Source organism: Protobothrops mucrosquamatus, unplaced genomic scaffold, assembly GCF_001527695.2.
Source record: "Protobothrops mucrosquamatus isolate PMUCROS unplaced genomic scaffold, P.Mucros_1.0 scaffold404, whole genome shotgun sequence".
NCBI lineage: Eukaryota > Metazoa > Chordata > Lepidosauria > Squamata > Viperidae > Protobothrops > Protobothrops mucrosquamatus.
Genome location: NW_015386735.1, coordinates 315,998 through 341,961, shown reverse-complemented (window position 1 = coordinate 341,961; position 25,964 = coordinate 315,998). Strand labels below are relative to the sequence as shown.

At 33.9% G+C, this 25,964-nt stretch overlaps 1 protein-coding gene across 2 annotated transcripts in view; it reads right to left on the bottom strand.

Moving 5' to 3' along the window:
• The window catches only part of KIDINS220 (kinase D interacting substrate 220), a gene marked incomplete at its 3' end in the record, with an annotated part of 52,162 nt that overhangs the window by 2,662 nt on the left and 23,536 nt on the right, over positions 1-25,964 (bottom strand). Inside the window, 12 exon segments of one of the 2 annotated variants that reach the window (XM_015816157.1) lie at positions 44-289; positions 1,096-1,194; positions 2,775-2,909; positions 10,535-10,591; positions 11,839-11,949; positions 13,340-13,566; positions 14,164-14,342; positions 22,671-22,833; positions 23,902-24,046; positions 24,571-24,659; positions 24,882-25,125; positions 25,790-25,930. In XM_015816157.1, the coding sequence (XP_015671643.1) occupies positions 44-289; positions 1,096-1,194; positions 2,775-2,909; positions 10,535-10,591; positions 11,839-11,949; positions 13,340-13,566; positions 14,164-14,342; positions 22,671-22,833; positions 23,902-24,046; positions 24,571-24,659; positions 24,882-25,125; positions 25,790-25,930 (1,836 nt within the window). 2 annotated transcript variants of the gene reach the window in all.

Below are 25,964 nucleotides of genomic sequence, written 5' to 3'. Positions count from 1 at the left end.
AGAAGATATTGACTAAATTATATCCAATCTGAAGTGAAATTACCTGCCAGCTTAGATTGCTATGACGTGGAGGGGCTTCCTCTAGGCCAATATTGTTCAGCTCTTCAAAGCTAAAATTGAGAGTATAAGGAGGTTGACCTGGAAGACCAGTAAGTTCTGTATGGGGCAATTCATTGTTTAGAGTTGGACGTCGAGTGAGATCATTATGAGGAATTGTGTTGGCATGCTCATTCACTGTTCGAGTATCTTCATGGACAACTTGACTTTCTGCATTTCTCATATCAAGCACCTAACATAAGAAATAAAGATATTAGACTGCAGGTTGAACATAACAGCACAACTAAAACATGGGCCTTATTTTATTAAAGAACTATGAAGCACACTCCCTGTGACAATGTTGATGTTTTACATGATTCACTCAGTCTAAAGCAGCATTTCCCAACCTCGGAAACTTCAGCTCCAGCAATGGCTCTACTGACTGGGGAATTTAGGCAATTAAAGTCTACATATCTAGTTGGGAGTTGGGAAACACTGTTTTAAAGCACATTCAGATGCACTTGCAAGGAGTTGTTTGGATCTCATCTTGTATTTGCATACAAATTTCACAATGAGGCAAGCTAAAACACATATTATTTATGCAAGGCCTAACCTTGAATATTTAATATACCCAAATAGTTTAAATGCATATTTTAATCACACAGACTCCATAAATAACAATTATTTAATAAATATCAAGCACCCCTTTCTTATCCCCTTCCTCCTATAGAAACCTAATCTTGTATTCCTGTTGATGGCACTGAAGCAAACAACTGTGCAAGGATGTAAAGACTCCAGCCTGATGGAAAGCAATGTTTCCAGGCAGAGTCCTGCCACTTTAAATATGAAACTACAAATTGTGTAGAAATTAACAAAAATGGGTTAAGGTAAAATAAACCATTCTTAGAATGAAATCTTATGCAAATATGACTTTGAATTTCACTGAAACCAAGTATGTGATATGCTTCAGAGTAAATATGTGCAGAAAGGTAAACATAATTTCCACTGCCCAGCATTCCTAATTATTAATGCTAATATTTTATGTAATAATAGTCTTACTGCACTCCTGAAGAGATGCCAGTCTCCAAAATTCATGTTCATCTCACGTTTTAGTTCATCAATGTTACACTGTGCTAAAACACGACCATTTATATTAGCCTAAACAAATTATAGAAACACAACATAGGTATTATTTACAAATGGTAGTAGAATAGTAAACTTTAATCATTTCAAAAGTAATTCATGTATAAGTGTATCTATAATATTACAAGGATAGTGTATGTTATTCTTGGTTGAAACTAAAAAATGACAATATAAGTATTTTTAATAAAAAGAATAAGTCATAATTCAATTACAGAATAAAAGTAAAAGGGGGAGCTATTAAAAACAGAAATCAGGATTATATTTCAAAGGAAAATATGATCATAATAAACTTTAGGATACATTATATAATGTATTTATTATAATCATAATCAATTTTAGAAAGTTTCTGTGTTATACATTTATATTATGAGTAATGTCCAGTCTTCATTGTGAGTCTGTCTAAAACTAGGTTATAAATTGACAGCATAGCTACTGCAGAAGGTTATCCCCCCCATACGCGCACACCCCAAAATGTGTCAGATTTTTTTTTAAAAGGTCAAATTGAATTAAAGTCTTTTCTAGGAGATTGACAAAAGTTTCAGACACAATATTTCAAAATTGCAAATTTCGACTGATTTGGGAACTGAGAGGAGGACTACAGGAAGAAGCACTTATTCCTCTTACAGTGTCCATTTTGTTGGGAGATTGAAACAATTGTGTGATGTACAAATGAGCCTGCAAGCTAAAGATTGCAAGCTATCCTAAATATTACGCTATCAGCGTTTTTATTAAGATTTTATCCACAATCGTGGATATTTGATCCAGGATTAATCAGAGTTAACTGTTGGGATGACTTGGGATAGAAAAGAAGCCATAATAAATTTTCTACAAGTTGAATACAACAATAGTATGTTAACAGAGGGCTTTTATATTTTACTTTTGCCTTTTGTTTGTTTGCTTTTCTACCTGTTAACTATTTGTCCATGAATACAGTAGATAGATAACAGGTTAATAATTTGTAAGCAGAATTAGAAGTTTGAAAAAAAATGGGACCTGTTTCGCAAGGGGTAGGAAACTAATACTATTGTAATATATTTATCAATATTCAACTGGGGAGGGTAATATGTATACATGTGTTTGTGTTTTTTTAATACACCTTTTTAATGTTTTGTTTGCTTTTTTGGCTGTTTGTTTGCTTCTGCCCCCCCTTTTTGGGGGAGTTTTGTATTTTAACTTTTAAATAAAATAAACATCATTTGGGAAAAAAAACATTAAATTCAATCATTGAAGTTGCTGATTCCTCACTTAGGAGAACGGCAGGTCCACTGCCAAGACTTGCCTATTTTCAAATACAAAAAAAGAAAAAGAAACTCTTCCCCAAAGGGACATTAATATTAATACACTAACCCCCATCTTTAAAACAAAAAACCTCAAACCCACTTAACACATATACTTTATTTTAAATACAATTTACTCTTCTATAGTCTTTTCTATCCTTAATTCATTAATGGTATTTTGACAGTAAGACAAGTTTAGTTTAATATATTCTCTGCATAGCCACTCTAATTACTGAAAGGTAATTTTCATTTTTTATTCCCCAGCAGATTTTTACAGACTAGGGTTAAGAGGCCCCATTTATGCATGCAGAGACATACCTTCTTTATAGTTGCAGAATACTGAGCCAGCATAGTCTGATCTAGTCCTTCTATTTGCTTCAGTTTCTCACACACAGCATCTACACTCATTGAGCTCAAAGGAACATGGGATGCTCCTGATCCAGGGACTGTCCCCTATGCAAAGGAGAAGTGCAATATGCAATAGGTTTAAACGCTTATTGTGATGCCTTTGCAAACAGCTAACATGTTTTGAGTCACTATTAACAGTATCAGGAATTGGGAATACTGACGTACCATCAGAGGACTCGCGGACTGAAGTATACACCGTGATATAGTGACACAGGCAAGAACGTTCCCTGAAGGTTCTTATAAGATGGAAAATGAATTTTGAAAGAAATAACCCCTAGCACAAAAATAAGGAAAACCTTGATGACCTCTCCAATGTATTCTACACTTTCAGTACCTACTTCATTCACAGAAGAACCTAATGGATGGAGCACACTGTTCAAAAGAAAAATAATGGGCTAGGTTTAAAATATGTAAATTTGTCTCGAAGGTACCTGCCAGTTTTAGAATATAATAAAAGGTGAAGTAGCCCTGGAATCAGATATTGGCTTAATCTGCATACATTTAAGTCAGTTAAAAAGGAGAAGGAGTATCATTTCTGTATAGACATGTAATATAACGATAATGCCGTATATGAGCTTGTCATATTTTTATTATGCATGTAATATGTTTTTCATTGTGTATGTACCAAAGCCTAGCAGGCTGCATTCGCTCTCTATATTCCAAATAGACAAAGTTTTTTTAAAGAAGAGTAGAAACTACCTCACTCAAATTGAATAATAATCTCTGACTTAACAACTAAGTTGCTATTTTCATGAACCCATAAATCCTAGTAAAAGCTAATATAGTTAATAAAAAGCTGTAACTGGGAAAACTGTATTCTCAATTGCCTCATATTTTTTCTGAATGCATTCCTGAGACTATTATATGCAACTGATTTTCAAGATCAGCTGGCAGATTTGACTGAAAAAAAACCAAAGTCACTGAAACCAATGTTATGGTACCAAAAACAAGTACTAGAAAAAAGTGTGAAAAATGGTGGACAATTCTGTCTGAGTCAAATCAGAAATAAAACAAAGGGGGCGGGCACTACTACAAATGCTTGCTTTCTCATTTAATGAAATTCAAGATTCTCAGAAGCTGAAAGGTCTCTCTCTAGTGACAATAAAAAAATGCCTGGCTAATATGGCCCACTTTTATATACTCTAGGTTCTAGAACAGGGGTCCCCAACCCCGGGTCCGTGGATCAGTACCGGTCCATCCACACAAGGAAAGCCCCATCCACAGGATGCAGGCAGCACACAAAACCACACCTCCTCCAGTCCGTGGAAAAATCTCTCTCCACGTAACCGGTCCATGGTGCCCAAAAGGTTGGGGACCTCTGTTCTAGAATACTATTCAAAATACATTTCTACAAGATGTTGCATTCATCCCTTCAAATCCCAAAGACAGATGAGGAGCAATAAGTATCAATTATTTACAATTGTCTACGTAAGTGTTTATTTAAAAGATTAAATTGATAATTTCATGCAGGGTATCATCAATGCAACACTAGCAAATGGATTTCTTTTAATTGTCAAATACCATACCTTTTTCATAATCTATTTGCATTGATAATCTGATCAGATGTAGAAAAAAAGATTGAACATGCTACTATCCTTTAAAATTAAAACTAAGATGATTTTAAACGAGCAGGCAGCTTTACATTTATAAAGTTCAATGGAATAAAAGAAACCCTTCTACATATGTATTAAATAGTACAGTCTGAAGGATTTCCACATGTATTGGTCAATATGTAGGAGCAGAAATCAAACAGGTCTGTATAATCAGTCTACATAGTTCACAATTTCAGAAAAGAGTTTTTGTTTTTTAGTACAAAAGTCAGTATTTGTATAAAACATAAAGTTAGCTGTATTAGCACAACCACATTAAATAAAGTCTATATTATATCTCTGCTGAGGAATGCATCTAATTTGAACTGTTTCAAATTCAAATTAATCTGCTTCTCATCTAAAAGCGTTGTTTTGAGTTGAAAGCAGGCTGTTTCCATCATTTTGGATGTCTGTAAGAGGCAAGCAGCTGTTTCAAACCCATGTTAACTTCAAAATTGTCAAAACATTCGATTTTGAACTTGAAACACTAAAATTTCAAACATTTTGCACACATCTACTACATTTTTCAAGCACACTGTATGGAGAATTCTGTTTTTGTGATTTTAACTGCATTCCAATCATACTAATATTTATATCATGAAAGAAAAGGAAAAACTCTCAAAATATAAAACAATACTGATGCTAATAATTATTGACCAAAATAGTTTCTTCATGCAGTGTAAGACAACATTGGAAAATTTACATTTAACAAATTCTCTCTATGTGTATTCACACTATGACAGAGATTCACTGGAATCCAACACACTTATTTTCTAAGAAAAGCAGTAAAAAGCAGTATAAGTGGATCTTAGAGATAACATATGAGTGTTACAATTATACAAACATTCTTTTCTCAGCTACAGTGTTTTTCAAATGTGCTGAGAGAGCAGAATTCTGCTAAGTTTTGTCATGCAAAACCTAAGAAGCAGGACATCAAAAGCAAGCCCCCAAAAGTGCATTAGTGTAGACAGCCAGCATGACATTCCATCATGATAACAGAAAAACACGTGACCATTGTGTAGGAAGTTGCTGTACCTGTCTTTGTCTTTTAAACCCAGTTTTACACAGCTTTAAAACAAAAACAAAAGAGGGCACAACTTAACACAACGAGTAAGGCAGTACCTATAAAAAAATAAGCTAGGACAGTTATTTAAATTTCCTCTTTGAAGTGGTAAAAAAGCACCTGCTAAAAATGAATGTATTCCAATTAAAATGCCCTGATCCAAGAACTATATAACTAGATCCTCATAGACTCTCCTCATAGATCCTCATAGATAATTTTGGGTCCCATGTCTATGAAAATTGTTGGGTTTTCAAAAAGAGTTGTCTCACTTAATGTTCTGCAGTTCAAAATAAGGTAAAATCTGACTACAGGGTCATAAGCCCTTTTATGCAGATAAGAATTCAACTACAAATTAATATCTTGCTTTCCTAAGTTAATATCCTAATATACTATTTTTTATAGAATAGTGGCTTGTTGGAATAAAAGGTCTAATTGGAGACTATACATAAGACTAGAGAAGTATTTCAAAGTCTTACCACAGCAGATCTGTTTTCTCTACTAATAAGAATAGGAGTAGTTGAAATCAAAACAATGGGCAGATTTTAATATTTTAATCAAACAGGCGAAAATAGCTTTAAACATTTAGGATTGGCCGCTGGTTTGGGAGGGGCTATTTTTAAGTAATTATCACCCTTTTGTAATGTCATGTAATGGAATGTGAGAATGACTTGGAAGAGAGGCAGCCAAGGGAATAGTCAGATAATAGGCAATTTATCCTGCAGAAATGTGTGAAGGGAGGGGGCAAGTAGCTCACGGGGGGGGGGCTTCTTTATAGCCCAAGAAAAGGGACCCAGAAAGGAGGAGGAATAAATCTATTTTCAGATGTACAAGATTGATGTCAGCCTTGTAAGAGAGACCAGGTAGGAAATACGACCAGATGAGCTAACCCTACTTTACTGAAAGGTTACATTAACAGAATCTTGCAAGTTGGAAAGTGCATCTCCTCCCCCCCCCCTTCCCTTTACAGCCCAAGAAACAAGACAAGGTTCCTTCTGAACTGCTTGCCCCACCCTTATTCCTCCTGCAGGCTAAGATACCTTTTATCTTTCTATTCTCTTGGCTGCAGTCTCTTCCTCCTGTCTCCCAAGTTCATTCCCACATACTACAGGTAGCCCTCGACTTACAATTCGCTTAGTGATTGTTTGAAGTTACAACGGCACTGAAAAAAGTGACTTATGACCATTTTTCACACTTATGATCTTTGCAGTATCCCCATGGTCACGTGATTTATATTTGGATGCTTGACAGCTGAGTCATAATATGATGGTTGCAGTGTCCCGGGGTCACATGATCCTCTTTTGCGACCTTCTGACAAGCAACGTCAATGGGGAAGTCAGATTCACTTAACAACCATGTTACTAACTTAACAACTGCAGTGGTCCACTTAACAAATGTGGCAAGAACAGTCATAAAATGGTCATAAAAAACTCATTTAACAAAATTTCTCACTTAGCAACAGAAATGTTGGGCTCAGTTGTGGACGTTAAGTTGAGGACTACCTGTATTACCTCTTTAAAATAGGTTCCCTCTTCTCATTACACTGGCATCCAGTGTGGTACTTCTTCTTGCATTACTTTCACCCCCCTTCCCTTCCTAATGCTAACAAAGGAGAGGTAATGTGAGAATGATTGAAATATGAAAATGAAGAACCAAGTAATTTTATAAATGGGATATTTTATTTTACAGGCAATGTGTTTAATGGACAGGTCCATTGACTGTAATAGAGAACCTATCTAAAATGTACTTTGCAGGCAATTAATTGTAATTTGTAGTTATAGATTCAATTTCATTTTTGCCCTTTTTTAGAATATGGCTTCTGGCTGATGTACATGCACGTATGTACATGTACAAACGCATAGGCAAACATCTGGGAGATGGGAGAGAATTTCCAAGATTGGTTTCTGCTTAAACTCAGGTTGACAAAGTCGGAAGATGGGCAACAAACACAATTTTTTATTTTGTATGACTATCCGTTCCTTTTTCCTTTTAGGAGGGAAGTCATTTTAAATTTAGTAATTTTCATGTAAACACAGTAAAATTCATGGTTCCAAAAAATGTGAAACTTTTCATGTTATATAGACATTTAAAATGGCTGAGTTCATATTGCAAGCATGAAATGCAGTTCACGTAGCATAATATTTCAGAGCAACTATGCCTTTCCCATTACTTTTTATTATAGAAATAGATTGTTTTGAAGAGTTGATGCATCAACTACATCTTAGTTGAAGGCAAAGGGGGGCAATAGAGTTCCTAGTGATTCAGCTTATTATCTCAAACAATCATTTCTGCAGGACTTATTATAACAAAATGTTTTGTGCATGTTACGTGCACAATGAAAATAAGCCAAAAAGATAATACCATGCCTCTTTTTGTATTGTGCTTCTACTTGAAAAACATTCAATTTCTAATAAAGAATAAATGCTTTACTTTCACACAGCGCTAACCTTTTTAGGCACTCCTGCCTTAATTTTTGTTTCTCCTCCACCTATTTTGATAATAAAATTAGATACCACTGTCCTTTTTCTAAGGAAAAAATATAGGAGAAATATATCTAATAAACCTAATTTATTCCCGTTTCCTGTTACTAACATTGATAAGCTATATGGTTTTGCAATAAGAAAAGGAACCTATCAATAAAGGAGAATATTTTTTCATGTATGGTGGACTTGTAGAGAAGCACAGGTGTACTGGCGTATGGTCTGGGAATGGGCAATAGAAATGACTAGGCAAAACATCCAATACAAACCTGAGACATTACTATTAGGAATACTAGAGAAAAATGTAAATCAAGAGGACACATATTTAATTATCCATGTGGTTACAGCGGCAAGGATACTATTTGCTCAAATGTGGAAGGCAATGGAAGCACCGAGTGGGGAAGCACTAATAAAGAAAATTATGTATTGCGCAGAACTAGATAGGATAACTAAAAGATTAAAAAATCAGGAAGAAACAGAATTTTATCGAATATGGAATAAATTTTATAGATGGAGGGGGAAAAAATGGAGGTCACAGTAAAGAGATACGTTGAGATAGAGACTAGTTGTGTATAGATATATTATATGTAATTAATGTACAATATGGACTGAGATGTCAGTCAAAGACGATTTACCATGTTTAATGTTTTTAATCCTTTTTTTCTCTTTGTACTCAATAAAAACCTATAAATAAATAAATAAATAAATGAATGAATGAATGAATGAATGAATGAATGAATGAATGAATGAATGAATGAGAATATTTGTAGCTCAGGGTTGAAATGAGGAAACCTTGATGCTCCCTGAGCTTGGTTGTTTGCTTGAAGAGTTTCATTATCCAAACCAAGTAACATCATCAGTGCTAGAGTAGCACTGGAGACGTTACCTAGTTTGGGTAATGAAACATCTGCAAGGAAATAACCAAGCTCAGAAAGCACCGAGGATCCCTCAAAGGAACCTAGGATTTGCTGCCATTAGAACTTGCAAGCACATACTTCAGGTTATTTAAAATCTACAGTATTTCCTATATACATGCAAAGCCCATTAATAATACCTTACAAGTTTAAATAAAAGTCCATGCCTCCTTCACAAAGCAGACAAATGATTTTACTCACATTTTGTCAAATTATCATTTGGAACAAAATGCTTACATCAAATGGGTTGATCCCTTGGCTTAAAATATTAAAGAATACAATTCACAGTACATTTCTTTTAGCACTATCAGCTCATCTAAGAGGTGGAGCTCTTCTCAATAGAAATGAACTGTCTTCCATTATACTGATAGCAATATGGCTGTATGTCACTACAGTATACACAAAAATGTGTGTGGTGTCCATCTTCTTAATGCTTGATTATGCAGTAGCATGACCTTCTGTACAGGTACAAATCGATTAAAATGCAGTGTTATAGTGGTTTTCCCCATCCTAAAGCATAATAATCCTTTTTTTTTGTTACTTGTTCATAAGAGTCCCGGTAATGCAGCAGTCCAAAAGGCTAAATCTGCTGCCGAATGAACAGTAGGCGAACCAGGAGATGGTACAGACTAGGATATGTCTCTGAAACGTACTGGCTAACAATCCAACAGAGACTCATAATCAGCATTGCAGTGAGCATAGTAGAGAGGGATTACAGCAGGATATAATCGTTTTCTCTGAAGCGTTTGCAAAGTAGTAAAAGACTACTGTCTTTTTATAACAGGAATATTTAACGTAGGACTATAAAATCAAAATCATGTTTAAAAAAACACAGGCTAAAATCAACAGAAGGATGGTCAATCATTTTTTGCAGGTAACGTCAAGGGTGTAGTTACGAACAGCTACAAAGAGCAGATTTCAAATCAATATTTTTTAGAACTGATGGACATATGGGAAGTAAAACTCATATTTAATATAACCTATGGAAACATTTGTAAAGCACAGTGTGACAATAATATAAATATGTGAAGCCAGCCTTCTGTGCAAGCTCAGCAGGAGTATATTTCATCATTACTACTGTCTAAAATCAGCTTTGTTGTTTGTCAACTGCAGCAACTTCATGTCTGGGTATAACTGAGAAAGCACAATTTTTATTTGACCAAATCATTTAGAGAAGGCATCAGCTAATCACTTCTACAGAACTGAATAGCTAATACAATTTTATTTTACAGTATGATGGTGTGTCATGGTACATGTAAACTGCCCAGAGTGTTAGAAGCTCAACAGTATACAAATTGCTTGACAACATAAATCTAAATATATTTAATACGTTTTATGAACTGAAAAAAAAACCTTACTAATGAAGCTGTAACACATTTTACATTACTAAAAATAACTGTTCTTGACAGACTACTGAAAGATAGCATGGAAAATGTAAATAATATATTCTATAAGCAGGATATTAGCCAATTCATTCACAAACTATGCTTATTAGTCTTCATCTATACTATTTGTCCATCAAGCCACTGATGCAGTTAGTGAACGGTAGTTATAATTAAAGCAAATTCATTACTGTTGAAGAAGCAATGAGATGCTACAGTTCCACACCACATGACTACTCTTTTACCATTGAGAGCTCTGTGGGTGACGGAAGCCACTCATCAACATCCTCCTTGATAATATCCTAACAACAACAACAAACCATTATGACTTGGACAAAATGTTGACACACACACAAACATAAAAATAAAAATAAACAATGGATGAAGAGGTATCAAAGAATGTATCATTCCGTACACAGAATATTTTTAAGCCAGGGTTAAAAATAGAACAGCTATATCTATCACTTTATTTGTTTTTATTTTCTCCTCTTCTCTCTCTTTCCTATATTCATGTTCAATTCTCCATTTAACTTTTTAGTTTAATAATAAACCACAACTTTCTATTATATCTGTCTGAATTGGAGAAAACCATGTTTTGTGCAAGCCACTATTTGTCTATAAATAAGTGAAGAAGAGGGGAGACATGTGATCAAAATGTCATGTCCGTGTTAGAAAGAATATCTCTTCCCAAAGAAAGATGTCTGTCACCTGTGGTCCTCAAGCCTTGAGGTGATTACCTCCGATTTTGATCAATTTTAAAGCAAAGCATAAATGCATAATTTCACTCTAAAATTATTTTTCCTAATATTTCTTATTTCTTTCTGAACAACAGTTGCTTCAATATGAGTTCCTGTGAAAGAAAAAATTTCCTCTGAGTCTTGTTGACTCCTCATGACTTCCTTGAATTGTAGCTTCCTTGTCAATAGTGTGTGTGTGTGGGGGGGGGGGAAATAACTTGGCACTGTCTTCTTCTGGGATGTTTTTAATCTCTACTCTAGCCTACATTCTGGGATGCCCTGGTGATCTTCCATCCAAGTACCGGTAGTACTATTCAGGTCTGATCTTGCTTAATTTCGGAGCCTAGCCAGGGACAAGCTGCTGAGATAAGTTGCTGTTAAAAGATTTTAAATGTACCAAAGTACGGCACAATTATGAAAATGTGTGTAAGCCTCAATTTTTAACCTGACATGAAATTAGAATTCTGCTTCAACCAAACTAGAAATAAACTTCACTATCTGATTTTAAATATAATATACTCAACTATTTATCTTTACAGTTACTAATTTACTTACGCTAACCTAAAGGTAAGCCTTTCTTTTCTTATGTTAAAAATACATCAATTTTAGTATAGCAAATAAACCTAATATACAAATGTTTTAAAAGTGGAACAGGATACATTGTCTTAACTTTTATTTTAAGTGTTCCAATAATATTTCTAAAGAAAATAATTTAGGCATACATGTGCCACAATTAAACATATCTATTCTTGTATTACTTACTAATCTTATCATGTAAATTAATATGTTCATTTACTTTACAAGATACTTACTAGACCATTGCTTTGCTCCCTGGACAAATTCGGTTTTAGTGATGGACGGGAGGTGAGATGAGAACTGCCAGGGTAATACCTTGGCATGTAAACATATGGGGCAAAGAATGGCTATGGAAAGAAACATGTAACAAAAAGGGACCATTACAAAAATCAAAAGAACGTAATTCAACAAATGCTAATTTAAAAATGTAAAACAAAGGTTTAGTTTTTTGGGTAATTAGGCAGTCATATTTTGAAATGATCAAAATGTGAAATAACTAGTTACCTACCCCATTTGAAATCAACAGGAAAGTTTCATATAGGTTCAATGACAGACAAACATTAAAATAATGAAACATTTTTATAATGAATGATAACATATTCATAGCTTCAATGGAAAACTTTTAATACAGTTTAGAACTGCTAAAAAAGTAATACAATAATATAAATCACTTTTGTTCCTTTCCAATGGTAGCATTATTTCTAGAAGCAAATCTGACTGAAACCATGGTTAAGTATTTTGGAATCATTTCAGAAGATCTTTTATAAAGTGAGAATCCATGCAATAATTTTTATATCAATTTCAGAACTGTATCTCATTTCCTATTGGATAAAAATCTGCTCACATTGTATACCCCTTTAAAATTAACCCATCTTGGAAATTATTATCTGGACTTACATAGTAAAATACCTGAATTTAAAAGTGTGATACTATAGATATTATCTCTCAGTAAGCCTTCTTGGTCCTACAAGACTGCAGCTTTAATTTTAGAGTGCATCAGAAGTTGAATTAGATTCCATTAGAATACAAACTGATAAAAAATGAATTTGCATATATTCACTGCATCTCAATGCTGAAATACAAATAAACATTTTGTCCATGCATAAAACTTTTCAGAGAATAAGCAATCAACCCAGGAAGTCCTTCAATTCATCAAAATGAAAACGTAATACATGGTATGCCCAAAAGATAAACTTGTGAGATAAAACCAAAAGCTATAGAGACTTCTTAGGCTGACTGTTTACACCTTGAAAAGGGGCAATGGGCAGTTATATGCTTATTAATATTTAGTTCATTTTAATTGGGCACCTGAATTGTTCAAACTAATAACTTTATTCAATCCATTTTTCAAAGATGTTTAATATATTACACAGACAACATGCTGAGTTTTTGAGAAAGCTCATGACACTTAAACAAGTACCATGAGTCTATCATTATATACATGGATAGTTTAATAATCACTTTAACCTAAGCTTGACTTTAAGATAAAGAGGGCTTCTTTTCTGCAGGGCTAATTAAATCTGCAAATCTTAAACTTCTGTTCATTTAACTACCTATTGATAATATGAAAATATTAATTTCTACACATACTTGCACTATGGCACTATTTATCAAATACAATCAGTAGATGTCTATCGTGACTGCCTTTCTTCTGCTAAGATATCAGATTTCTAATCAGGTATGACACCCAAACTAAATAAACCTCAGTGCAAATTTTAAACTACTATTGTTTCTTACTCTGTTATAAAAAGGATGCTGAGGTCCTGTCATTCCACTGTAGTAGCTGCTATGGGGCTGTGGCGATACAACTCCTCCATTGAAAGGTCCATTAAAAGAATGGGTTGAAGAGCAGGCTGATGATGGCTGACTAAATACTGATGATGCTCTGGGAGCCGCATCTTGTATAGGCATTGCAGGATATGGAATTGCTGCAATATTAATTTGGTCTCTTGCAGCCCGGACATCTGCAATATTCAATGCACCAGTGTAATTGTCAGAACAGTTACAGCTAATCAACTGATAAACGCAAAGTGAAAGAATGGATTAATCTGAAATCAAATTTCTCGCATTCTATTTTTAAAATATAAAACTAAAACAAAATGATGGAATTCCTGAAAAATTACAGTTAACAGTTTTTAGGTACAAATAGACACATGATCTTTTTTGTTTTATTGCTTAATACCATGGAGATCCTTAAGAGGAATCTTTTACTTGAGAAAACCCACAGTCAATTTCTTTACAATTTTTTTTTCTACATTATCAGTATGTAAGATTTTACATAGTAACTACTAGGGTTACATGAACTACATGCAAGTATGAGATCCCAGTTGCTTCACAAAGTAACTGATGCATCTCTCCAAAGTGAACAGTAAATAATAGGAGATAAGAAAACAACCAAAATGTAAGATACCTACACCATTAATTATTGGAAGGATAACTGCAAATAATGATTACATATAGATTTTCTCTGATATATTTCAGCAAGTTTGGGGAACTTAGAAAAAGTGTTTTGTTGGTAATATTAAAATCATTTATTGTGTAATTAATTGGTGATATATTACCTGCAATAATTTCTCGCAGTTTGGGATCAAGATTCACTGTACATGGTAAAAACGTTTTTACATCTCGTGCTATAAGGACTGGAGTTCGTGATGACAAAAATACTTCAAAATTTCGAATATCACCATCAATTTCTAGTAAAGGTTCAACATCTTTAGTTGTTGGAATATTCTTTGAAATTCTAAAGAAAGCAAAGGAAGTTCCAGATTAGAAACCCTTGTCTAATATGTTTTACACATATATGGAGTGTTTTAAATCTGGCTAAAGAAGTTCATTTCAGAATTCTTGTTTTCCTGTCCTGATATTTTAAAAATTATATTTGAAATTATAAACAACTGTACATGTAAAACCAAGTTATCTATAAATTGAAACTATAAACAGAGTAAAAAAAAATCTACATCATCTATGCAATCATGGCTAAAATTGGTACAAATATAATTAAGTCAGAGAACAAAGAGTTAAATGTGTCAACCATCTGATTTTTGTCAAACAAGAGTCCAAAAAGAAAAGGAGCTAAAGACTTTAAATGAAAAACCACAGCTGAGAAGTCACATGAAGCAAATTAGCTGAATTTTAATGCCAGCTCTGCTTAAAACTGAATGTGAATAGTGTTCTGCGTATGTCAAACAATGCTTCTGTTCAGAAGCCAATAGCCTACGGATGGTTTATACATCAAAAACTCTATTCTAACCTTTTGAGTTTAATACATTAAGCTATTCTGCTAAAAAATATTAATGTAAATTATGAAGTTTTTTTTTTTAAAAAAAGGCCACTTCTGGGGAAAAAAGTACTACACTCAACCAAAAGATACTTATAAAGGGATTTAGAGCTGACCTTGGAAAAATATGAGTAAGCTCTTAAGGGAGAAAGGAAGAAACCATTAAGGAGGACTTGGAGAGATTACACAGTCCAGAGCTTGAAGAAAACATGAGAAAGAAACTCAAAATAACTCTACCTTGGTTTTGTTTAATATAATATGGGGCATAATGAGACCTGAATAACTTTTCAAGAGTCTATTAATATATACTACAACCACAAAGTACCATTCCTAGAATTCCTGTAGTGTCAAGGGTGAAATTTCAGGTAACCAAGTGTATCATGGAAAGGTGAGTACAAATTCATCCCAAAACTTTAATGATGTCATCAAAGTAGCACAAAATGAAAATATGAATGGGCAAGATATGTCGTATGCAAGCATAACATAGAGGAGCCTGAAAAATGACATACTTGTGGCCCTGCAATTTTAGAGGCTTGCAAGATCCTATGAGATGGAGAGAGAAAAAACAGAAAAACTATGGACCCAGCTGAAACACTAGCAATGGCTATATGTAACACAAATACTTGATATTGTTGCTTCAGGGAGTGAATCTTCATGAATGAATACAACTGAACTACTTAAGTATTTACCAACCTCAAACTTCTGAGAATAAAAAAAAATAAGAATAGAAGAAAATTATGAACTTCATACAAGATGAACTTGTATGCAGTGTCTGAAAACTGTCTAAATAGAAGACCAAGATAATGCCCCACCTATAACCCCGATTATTGGACAGTTATGGATATATTCCATCACATCAAATGCACACTACAACCTGCAAAACCCTACCAAAAAGGCTTGAAATGTCTTGATACATTTGACAGGTCAAAGGTAGTCACTGTAGGGAAACACGGAATTAAATTTAACTGAGGCTATAGGATATTCATCTGCTGCAGAGTTTCCATAACGGTTGAAGAAACTCTATAGTCAATTATCAAATATTGAAAATAAAAGAGTGGGCCTAAAGCCATGGGTAAATTAAGAATGCTAGTTACTGCAAAGTAAAAAACTAGATATCAGGAGACTAAAAGGAAAGATTAAGGATATGCTGAAATAAAATAAGTAAAACGCATTTTGTGCTATACTGTTCAGAAAAAAGTGTTATCGATATTGAAGTCCATTTTAGAAATTCTGTAAATACAATATGGCACAAAAATTAAGTAAATTAGATAGTTGTCAGAATATCTGCAAGATAGGAATTAATGTGAGAAATGTTATACCACTAAAGAATACTAGAATATAAAAAGAAGAAAGAGTAAAATAGCCCTCCTGTATTATATTGTACTGTATAATGCATTGCATTGCATTAAATATACATATACATACATACACACATGCATATTATTTCTGGTGGCCAAATTAAGCAATTAGTGAAAACTGGCTATGTTGGATCTACTTGAGGAAGAGACAGTGATGAACAAAAAAAGAAATTAAAAAGTATACATCCAAATATCAGTGTCTCAATGTTCAGACACAGAGTATAATTTCAACATAACAAATGGGACAGCAAATCAGAGTTTTAAATAAAAGCAGCAAGAGGCCTTCTATTTTTATGCCAGGACAAAGTAATACAATGTGACCCACAAGAAACAAAGTTGAGGCTTAGACCCTCAGAAATGCTGCAGCAAGAACTGAACTAAGCAGCTCATGCTAAAAACGCTTAAATATGATTGAGTTGATGCTGTTCACCATGGAGAAAAGAATCAAATTTGTGAGTTACTGATCACCAATGTGAGAAACCGATTACAGGAGTCAGGAAATATTTGGCTGCAGTTACTGCAGCTAAAGGTGGTACAAACAGTTACTGAGACTGAGGGATGATTATTTCTCCACACTGGCATGCTGCATAATTGGATTACTTTTTAATGAGATTAAATGAAGCAAGCTTCTAACTCACTTTATATATCACGAGAATTCAAACATTCAGTGGCAAAGACATGCAAAAAATGGCGAATAGTTTTTCACTGAATTGTACATATAGTTTGGAATTATATTGTTTTACTATGAAGTAACTTGAGGGCAAGGAGCAAAAACAAAAATAAGATTAAGAAAAAAATTGCCCTCAGGTTTTATATCAGGTTATAAAATGTGGCACATATGAATAAACTTCATTAAATCTCCCTACTCGTTAAATAATTGTCCCTGAGAGTATTTCTCAATAGAAAATAAGTAAATAATCCAAAATTCCAACCAGTTTAGGTTGTGTCCACACTGTTTAAATCATATCAAAATTATTTTAATAAAATTCATGCACTTTCCGATATCTCAATAATTAAACAGAAAACTGATTAAGTTATCTAAAAAAAATAGAAAACCACTACTACCATCTACTGGAAAGCAACTCATGATATCTTGTCCATATGTTCTCTTTTTTAAAAGGTATGCTAAAAATCTAAAAAAAAATTACATAGTTGCATAATTATTACATTTCTAAACACAACACTGCAAATTAGAGAAAAATACTTACATTTTCATTTCAGCGTTTTCTGTTATATATACATTAACAACAACAGTAAAAAAAATAATCTGGGACAAAAGCTTTTAACTGAACACATAATTGCAGCAAAATTACAATAATTGTCCCAATTAAAGTAACCCTAAATGAATAGTTTGTCATCTTAATGTTCCAATAGTTTATATAAGGAACAACTTAATTAAATGAAATTGCTTTCTAATGTTAGTATCCAGTGTCATTTGTTAAAAGTTGAACAATTTACAAAATAATTTAACAAAAGCAACTTCACTAAACACCAAGAACCAACATTCTTTTTTATAGATGAATAAGGCATATATATGTATCCTCAAATTACTGTAAAAATGAGGCTTTTGTGGAAAAATGAACTTTAAATCTGGTGCTAAAAATTCTTCTGATCTTGTACTGATTTATATTTAATAAAAGTGATATATTTAGGCTATCCCTTATTATTGTAATCCCTTTTCAAATTATAATAAAGCAACAGGATCCATTTGAATTAGAAATATTACAATTTAAAACCTTATTCAATAGCTAACAGAACATAAGAAACATGTATAAAAACAGCAAGTGCCTTTTTTGGTTGACACGCACATGCATACACACACACACACACACACACACACACACACACACAAAAACTTATAGATATATGTATCCTGTCTTTCAGGATCAAACTTTCTGAAAGCCAATTAAAAATAAAGGAGCAAACCACAAATCCAAACAGTTTAATACTAATTTTGTAATGGAAACATAAAAAATGATAAATATATTAAAATGTGCCTCTGAAGTCATTTTCTTGATAAATTACATGGCAAACATCTTAAGGTTGCACCAAACGTCTTAATGAATACATTGTTATTGTGAAAGCAACAATCAACAACTTCTCTAAAGTTGCTCACATTGGTCAATCTGGCTTACTTCAAGTGGGTGTTTGTTTTCAACATCAAGAATAGTGATGTCACCTAAGAGTTAATTATGTGATATTATTAAGAAGCCAACATTTTCACAGAGTTTCAAGCTTCTTATGACAAAAATAAATCACATAGAAATATTCATTTCATAAGGGTCAAAGGATGGGTTCATAAACAGCTCCTTCCTCAATTTTGGCTTAGCCCTAAATTCATCAAGATGGACTTCTACTATTTCACTTATGCTGATAAAGAGAAAAATAACAGAATGTCCCAGTACCAAATTCAGATTATTACAAACAGAAATAATGCAAATACAGTACAAACTTTTAGTTAGCCAGTAACCTGATACTGTCCTGAAGCTCTGCATTCCAAAATATTTTTGTAGATTTTTATTTTCCAAACATGGTGCTATTGTTACAACATTAAAATAGATCTGTGGAGCTACAATCAAATTCTTAGTCAGCCATGAAGCTTATTGGGTGACACTGAGCCAAAATTTTATCTCTCAGCCTAACCACTAACATGTGAATATATTCTACCGCAGTTTCTTGGATAAAAGGCAGAACATAAATAAATAAAATAAAAATCTGTGAAATGAAAACATGAAAACACCAACTGCTTCCACTGCTCAGAATCTCAAAACCTTAAATGTCATGCAGATAAATGTAGATGACATTTAAATGTTTGGTAAATGAAATAGTGTCTCATGTATTCCTTAACTGTTCATGAAATATGATGGGTAACAAAAGCCATAGTAATCCAGCAACATAAAATTAACGTATTAGCCATCTGTTAACTAAATCACACGCCTCAAAAGTTATCTCAAAACTGACGAATCTTCTAATGTAACCATTGGGCATCAGTAATCACTCAGTGGGACAGAATGCCACAGACAGCTTGCTGTTTGAATCTAACCCAGAATAGGGAAACAGCCCAGAATGGTCCCCAAATTATAAATGAACTTGTTTCACCTTAAGATTTTCAATTTGTGGTTTCCTTGAGTTGTGACACTGAATCTGCATAAGACACGTCTGTCAGCATCAATATTTGTTCAGTAAACTGTTTTTAAAGATACACATATTGAACCGAATTATACATTAACTGCTGGAGATGGAGAAAATATTACAATTCCATATAGAAAGGACTGTATTTCAGAGATAAGTGATTTAGTAATTTTGAGAAAATTGTATCTTTTCTATTAATCACACAATGTCACATTTTCCCTCTCTTTGGGGAAAAAATTGCACAGGCTTGGGGAACATTGAAAGTTTAGTTTCCTATTTTAAAGACTTACAAATCAGGTGAACTTGGGATAGATATGCAGTTACAGATTCTTTGTTTTTTTATGTGTTTATGTATTATTCATTTTTCCTTCTTTGGTGATTGTTCATTTTTATTTTATGTATTTTTGTTTGAAATGGATTAATAAAAACCATTCAAATATTTTTTAAAAAATAAGTTTCAGATTAATCTGAGATTAACCACACACTTTCTATCAAACTTGTAACAGTATTACATGCAAGGCTTCTTAATAAAAATAACCAATTATAGTACTGCCATCTACTGGAAGAAGAAAACTAGTTACAGTATTTAAAAGATACATGGGATACTGATTATTCATATTTATTTTAAAGTAAGTTTCTTTCAACTCAATGGAATCTTCTGAACAGATATGAACTGGACCGTACAGTATCTGTATATCTGTATTACAAAAGGCCCCACTTAAAATGACAGTTTCCCAGAAGTGAAAGTAATGCAATTAATTCCTATCACAAAAGAGCAAATACTATTAGTTTCATTTTGGAAACCTGTTTTAATAGCTCTGTAACTGATGCATCTACCACATTATTATTTTCTTAACCTGTCAACTTTTTTTTTTACCTCTGCTAGAGAAAAAAACCAAGCTCCATCTAAAGCTATCTCCTTTTGCAGAACGAGAACTGTTAGCCACCAAAATAATTAAGAAAATCCTGTTTCTTTCAGTAGAAAACTCGTGTTAATGACACATAAATTGCTTGAGCCAACTGAAAATTAATTTTGAGTATATAAATCAAGAAGAAATTGCCTGATCAATTTTTATAAAGTTGGTATAAATATGACAATCTGTCTATCTTACCTTCTGAAGCTATAACAACAATTTTCACTGTTAATTCTAAGAAAAATTTATGTGTGATTGTAGAGGCCAGCATGTACTACTAGATAATTTGATATAAAATATAACAAAATGTCAACTAAATTACTGCTATCCAAATATGGTATCAATACATTTAAATGAAATAATCTGTATAAACAGGCATTTTTCAAGCTTTGCCAGTTGAGTCATACTAAATATTAAATGTGTGTTTTTTAATTTAAAGTGAAGACACAAAGTGTATAAAATTATACATGGTATGGAGAAAGTAAATAAATGATATTCTTTCTTTTCTACTATACCAGAATCTAGTCAATTGATGAAATTGACTAATGACAACAGAGAAAAGAAAGAGCTCCAAAAAGCAATAGTTAAAAGACTTAATAAGAGTTGCCAATCTGGGCAACATTTTATTGGGTCCAGATATCAATGGCTATCAGCATGATTTTATGTGTTGATATCAGTAGCAATATGACTTTTAATACCACTTCCTAGCTAATAGAGCCTGGAAGGTTCTCCTGTACCAATATAAGGTTCTTCTGATAAAAAGGACTACATAAGCCTTAGTTTTATTCAGCATAAGTACTTTTTAAATTCTTAACACATAACACAAATCAGTCGATCCTAAAGCAAATCAACCCTGATTGTTCTTTGGAAGGAGAGGTTACTGAAGCTGAAGCTCAAATTCTTTGGCCACTAAATGAGAAGAGAGAAATCATTGGACAAGACTCTGATGTTAGGAACGATTGAGAGTAAAAGGAGAAAGGGACGGCAGAGGATGAGATGGTTAGATAGTGTCATCAATGCAATTTGGGCAAACTCCGGGAGACGGTGGAAGAGGGGGGCTTGGCATGCTATGGTCCATGGGATCCCAAAGAATGGAATATGACTTAGCAACTGAACAACAACAATGCATAACACATTTTAAAAGAAATTAAAAATAATTCTGGATCTGAATTTGTTAAGCAAATTCTAAGATTTAGAAAGTTACTAGGCGAAGGCACACATTTTGACATGAACCATGTACCGTGTTTCCCCGAAAATAAGACTGACCCCGATTTTTAGACGTGTGCCCAATATAAGCTCTACCCCAAAAATAATCCTTACTTAACACCCCGCCTACTCCATTGCACCTGGTTGCTTGAGGCGGGGCGAGGCACACAGGTAAAAATCAAGCTAGGGCGGGGATGGGGAGTGGAACTGCTCCCTGCGCCCCGCACCCACTTACTTTAGGACAGTTGCAGCCAGGCCTCCCATGCCCCGACATCTACCTTGCCTCACTGGCCCTCTTCTTCTGCCACCGCTCGCGCGCGTCACCTTTCCGGAAGGCCTCTGATGGTGAAACGGAAGCTTGGGGGTACCATGTGCATCAATCCAGAGCTCATTTCTCAGCTGCAGAGGCCTTTCTAGAAGGCCTCTGACAGCAAAACTGAAGCCAGGGGGCACCATGCGTGTCAATCTGGAGCTCGTTTCTCGGCTGCAGAGGCCTTTCCGGAAGGCCTCTGACAGCAAAACGGAGGCCAGGGACGACATGCACAAGCAGTGGCAAGCGATTGCAGAAGAAGAGGGCTGGTGAGGCAAATATCAGGGCGTGGGAGGTCTGGCTGTGGCAGTCCTAAGGTAAGCAGGTAAGATATCCCCCCAAAATAAGACCTGGTGCCTCTTTTGAAGGCAAAAAATATATAAGACCGGGTCCTATTTTTGGAGAAATGCTTTTTCCAGGATGCATGATTTCTGGCCCACTATCAAGGAGAAACACCTCTTTCCAAGAGCATTTAAAAAAAACAAAATATTGCTCTTTCATTTGACAAAACTATACATTTGGATTAAATCTTAGCTTTACTTCATTTTTATTTTATTTTATTTTAGTATTTTAATCCCACATTTATTACATTATAAGTAACCCAAGGCAGGGAACTTTCTCCTTCTATTTTCCCCACAACAAGCCTGCAAAGTGAGTTGGGTTGAGAGAGAATGAATGGTCAAAAGTCACCCACCCAGCTTCAGTGCCTGAGGGACTACAACTCAGAGTCTCCTGGTTTCTAGGCCAGCACCTTAACTATTAAACCAAAGTGGATCTCCATATTTGGATTAGCCAGTAGAGACACTTGTTGTTATTAAATGTTGACTTCCTAACTATTCATAACAGATTTCATAGTAAAAACCACATTTACCTCTCATAGATTGTTTTTAAAGTTAGTTGATCTGGAACACCTTCTGTTTCTTCCAAATACAATATAAGCCAGGATGTTCTGTATGGCCATTGCTCTGTCAAATTGATCCAGCTTGCCAATCTATCCCAATTGAAAGTGATCTGATTAGCTCTCAATAAACGTCCTATAGAGTTGAAAAAGTTATATGTTTAGCACTATGGTTCACATTCCTACAATATCAACATAGTACAAAATTTCCTAAAAAGAATCACATCTCAGCTTCCAAGCCATTATATGCTCTTCTGAATTAACTGCATATTCTAACATATGAAAGTATGTTAGTATAAAAATATGACTGACTGTGTGAATATCAATAAGGAATTTTATTTTACATTATTCATAACCACTAACAATCTAAGTAGTGAAATTTCATAAGAGATTTGTCATCCCAACTATACCCTTGAACTATAATTCTAATGGATTTGTTTAACAATCCAAAGATTTTTAAAATGTGGGAATAAATATTTCTGCATATTGTTTCCAAAATGTAATGCAATCTCCAAATGTTGCATTTTGTACCTGATACTTTTTCATTCAGATCCATGCTTCCACCGATGAAATAGTTTCACTGGAAAAGGGAGAAACTATTTCTTCTGAGCACATACAGTACATACCCCCCCATTTTCTACTGCAGCCTGATATCCTTCTGAAAGGGCAGATGTGCAAGGAGTCCAGAAGAAAGTGACAACTATCTTCTTCCTCTCTCTTCAAATGGAGAGAGCTTTTATTTATTCCATAAATAAACTTTCATTCACAGAAAGGAGAATTTGTTATCTAGGTTATTTTCGCAATAATTTAAAAGGCTGCTTGTCGAACAAATAAAAAAAATTCATAGGAATTCTGTGTTGTTTTCATTTGACTTCAATTGATAAGAGAAAAGCCTGATATTCTTAACTAAGGAACAATTACACCAATTGTGCAGTACTCTTTAAACAAAAGTATATTCCGCCACCACAATGCTACCACATTTTGGAAGGTCTGTAAGACAGAAGTATTATTTGCACATTTCTAATTTTAAATTTTCACGTGAATAGTTCCTAATTCGTGTAATTTTTAGTATTCCTTAATTTCATTACAAGGTGCAAAAAGATTAGAAACAAACTATGTGCCTATTCTCCAATACTACACTGGCAAACAGCTTTCAGGACGAAGACCAAGATTATAAATGTTAGGCACTGGTAAGTAAACATACCTGTCACAGAAACAATATTAAGCAATCGCCTCATTGTCTGTGGGCTAATATCACTGAACCAGTCTTCTGTAACCAACAGCTTGGTCAGATCAAAAGACATCTGACGTGTAATGGTACGCTGCATTTGCCTTCTTCTGTAGGTATCCTAATTTTAAAAAAAAATGGTGTACTTATAATATTTTCATTTACAGTGTGCCAGGCATATGGATTTTGGTTTTTTTTTCAAATCTCAGAAGCCCTTTAAACCTTTTCATTACTTCTGAGATGTTACTGAACTTATTACTAGAGCTCTATATAATTAAACACTGCTTTATTCCGAATGCTTTGATTGGAATTTGCCTTATCAGACGTTCACCTACAATGCAGCATAGAAATGTATTAAATAATATCGCATTGAGTCAGATTAAGATCCCAAGGATCACTTTCAAGTAGTAATTTGCATAAGTACAGAAGCCTTTTTCCCCCTACCCAGCAGGAAATAAAAGTTGTCAATAAAGTTTTAAGAGATACCATTTCCTCGCTTGCATGCCAAATCTGTAGAAACACTCATCTTGGAGAGTTTTCATCACATCTAAGTTAGATCCAACAAATCCCACTTAAATCTATTGGACAACTGTTTGGTAGAACATATTCAATGATTTTTTCCCCCCATGACTGCCAATTTCTTACCCTTCTATTGAGAGCTGTTTTACTTCCAAGCTTAGTCACATCTCCCAGGCTATTCTGTGAAATTCTTCGATCAATGTCTTCATGAAATCCTAAAAACATTTTCTGATTAAAATGCAATTCTAAGATACTATAGGTTATTAACTGTATTGAATTTTTTTTAATTCTGCCTTTTTATTCATAAAAAGCTCAAAGCAATATAAAAATACAGAAAATTTAAAAACTACATGTGAAAATAAATACATACTCTCTCTTTTTCTCTCTCCAGCTAATACTAATAATCTTATTTCTTATTCATAATTTTGCTAACATACCTGAACTATCTGTATATGGAACATCTCCATTCGTGGTTACAGCTACCATCAGCTTTTTAGCACCACTGAGTCCACGACTATTAAGAAATACAGGTAAATGAACTATATTCCTCATGTAATCATGTCCATTTATATTTGAATCTCTTAGTACACTGTTCAGATTCTGGTTAATTGCCTTGATAATGATATGGGGATCACTAGCAAAAATGGCAATAAATGGACCTTTAGAAAAAAGGACTCGGACCTGTGAAAAGAAAAAAAATATAATTAAACTGAGGGAGGGAGGGAGGGAGGAAGGATCACAACTAGTTCAGGGCACAATTATTATGTAGTACTTCTGGATGGAAGATGTCCCATTTCTGTTTTCTTCCGATTACATATTTTACTACTAGTATAATATATATCAAAAACTACACATTGTAGCACTGTAAACATTTAAATATTTCTTATGACATAAAACATCTGGCAGGCAATACATGTAAAACGCAGTTTTCATTACACCCAAGGGAATGCCTGGACAATGGAGCTTTTCTTGAACTGAATGCAGTCTCCATATTGTTCCCGAAATGGCTTAAGAAATGGCTCAAAGAACTATGGCATGGAGTGAGAAACAGGAAGCCCTCCACTAATCCATCATCACTATATTAATTTGCTATCATTTTAAAATTAGCATGTGTTTGTGTTTATAATCTATTTTATAAATTTCTAATTAGGAGTAATTCCACTGAATCTATTGAGAGGTTTACAACAAAAACATGCACAGAATTGAGCTGCAGGTCTCAGTGAAAGCAGTGAAACAAGTAGCTATAATTTGTTCCGCTGATTTAAGAATTAAACCAAATTATCAGAACATTTCCAATGCCTTGCCTCATAATCACATTTGAAAGGCAAATCAATTAAACACTTACTGTATCAAGCATCTGTAAAACTTTGTCCTGTTCACATGCATCTAATCCATCAATAATTACTACAAGCCTGGTTTGATTCTGAGTAAAGCTATCTATAGTTTTTGCCATTTTTGCCATCAGTTCCACTTCACATTTAAGAACCTACAAAAATAAAAATAATCTTAACATCAATCCT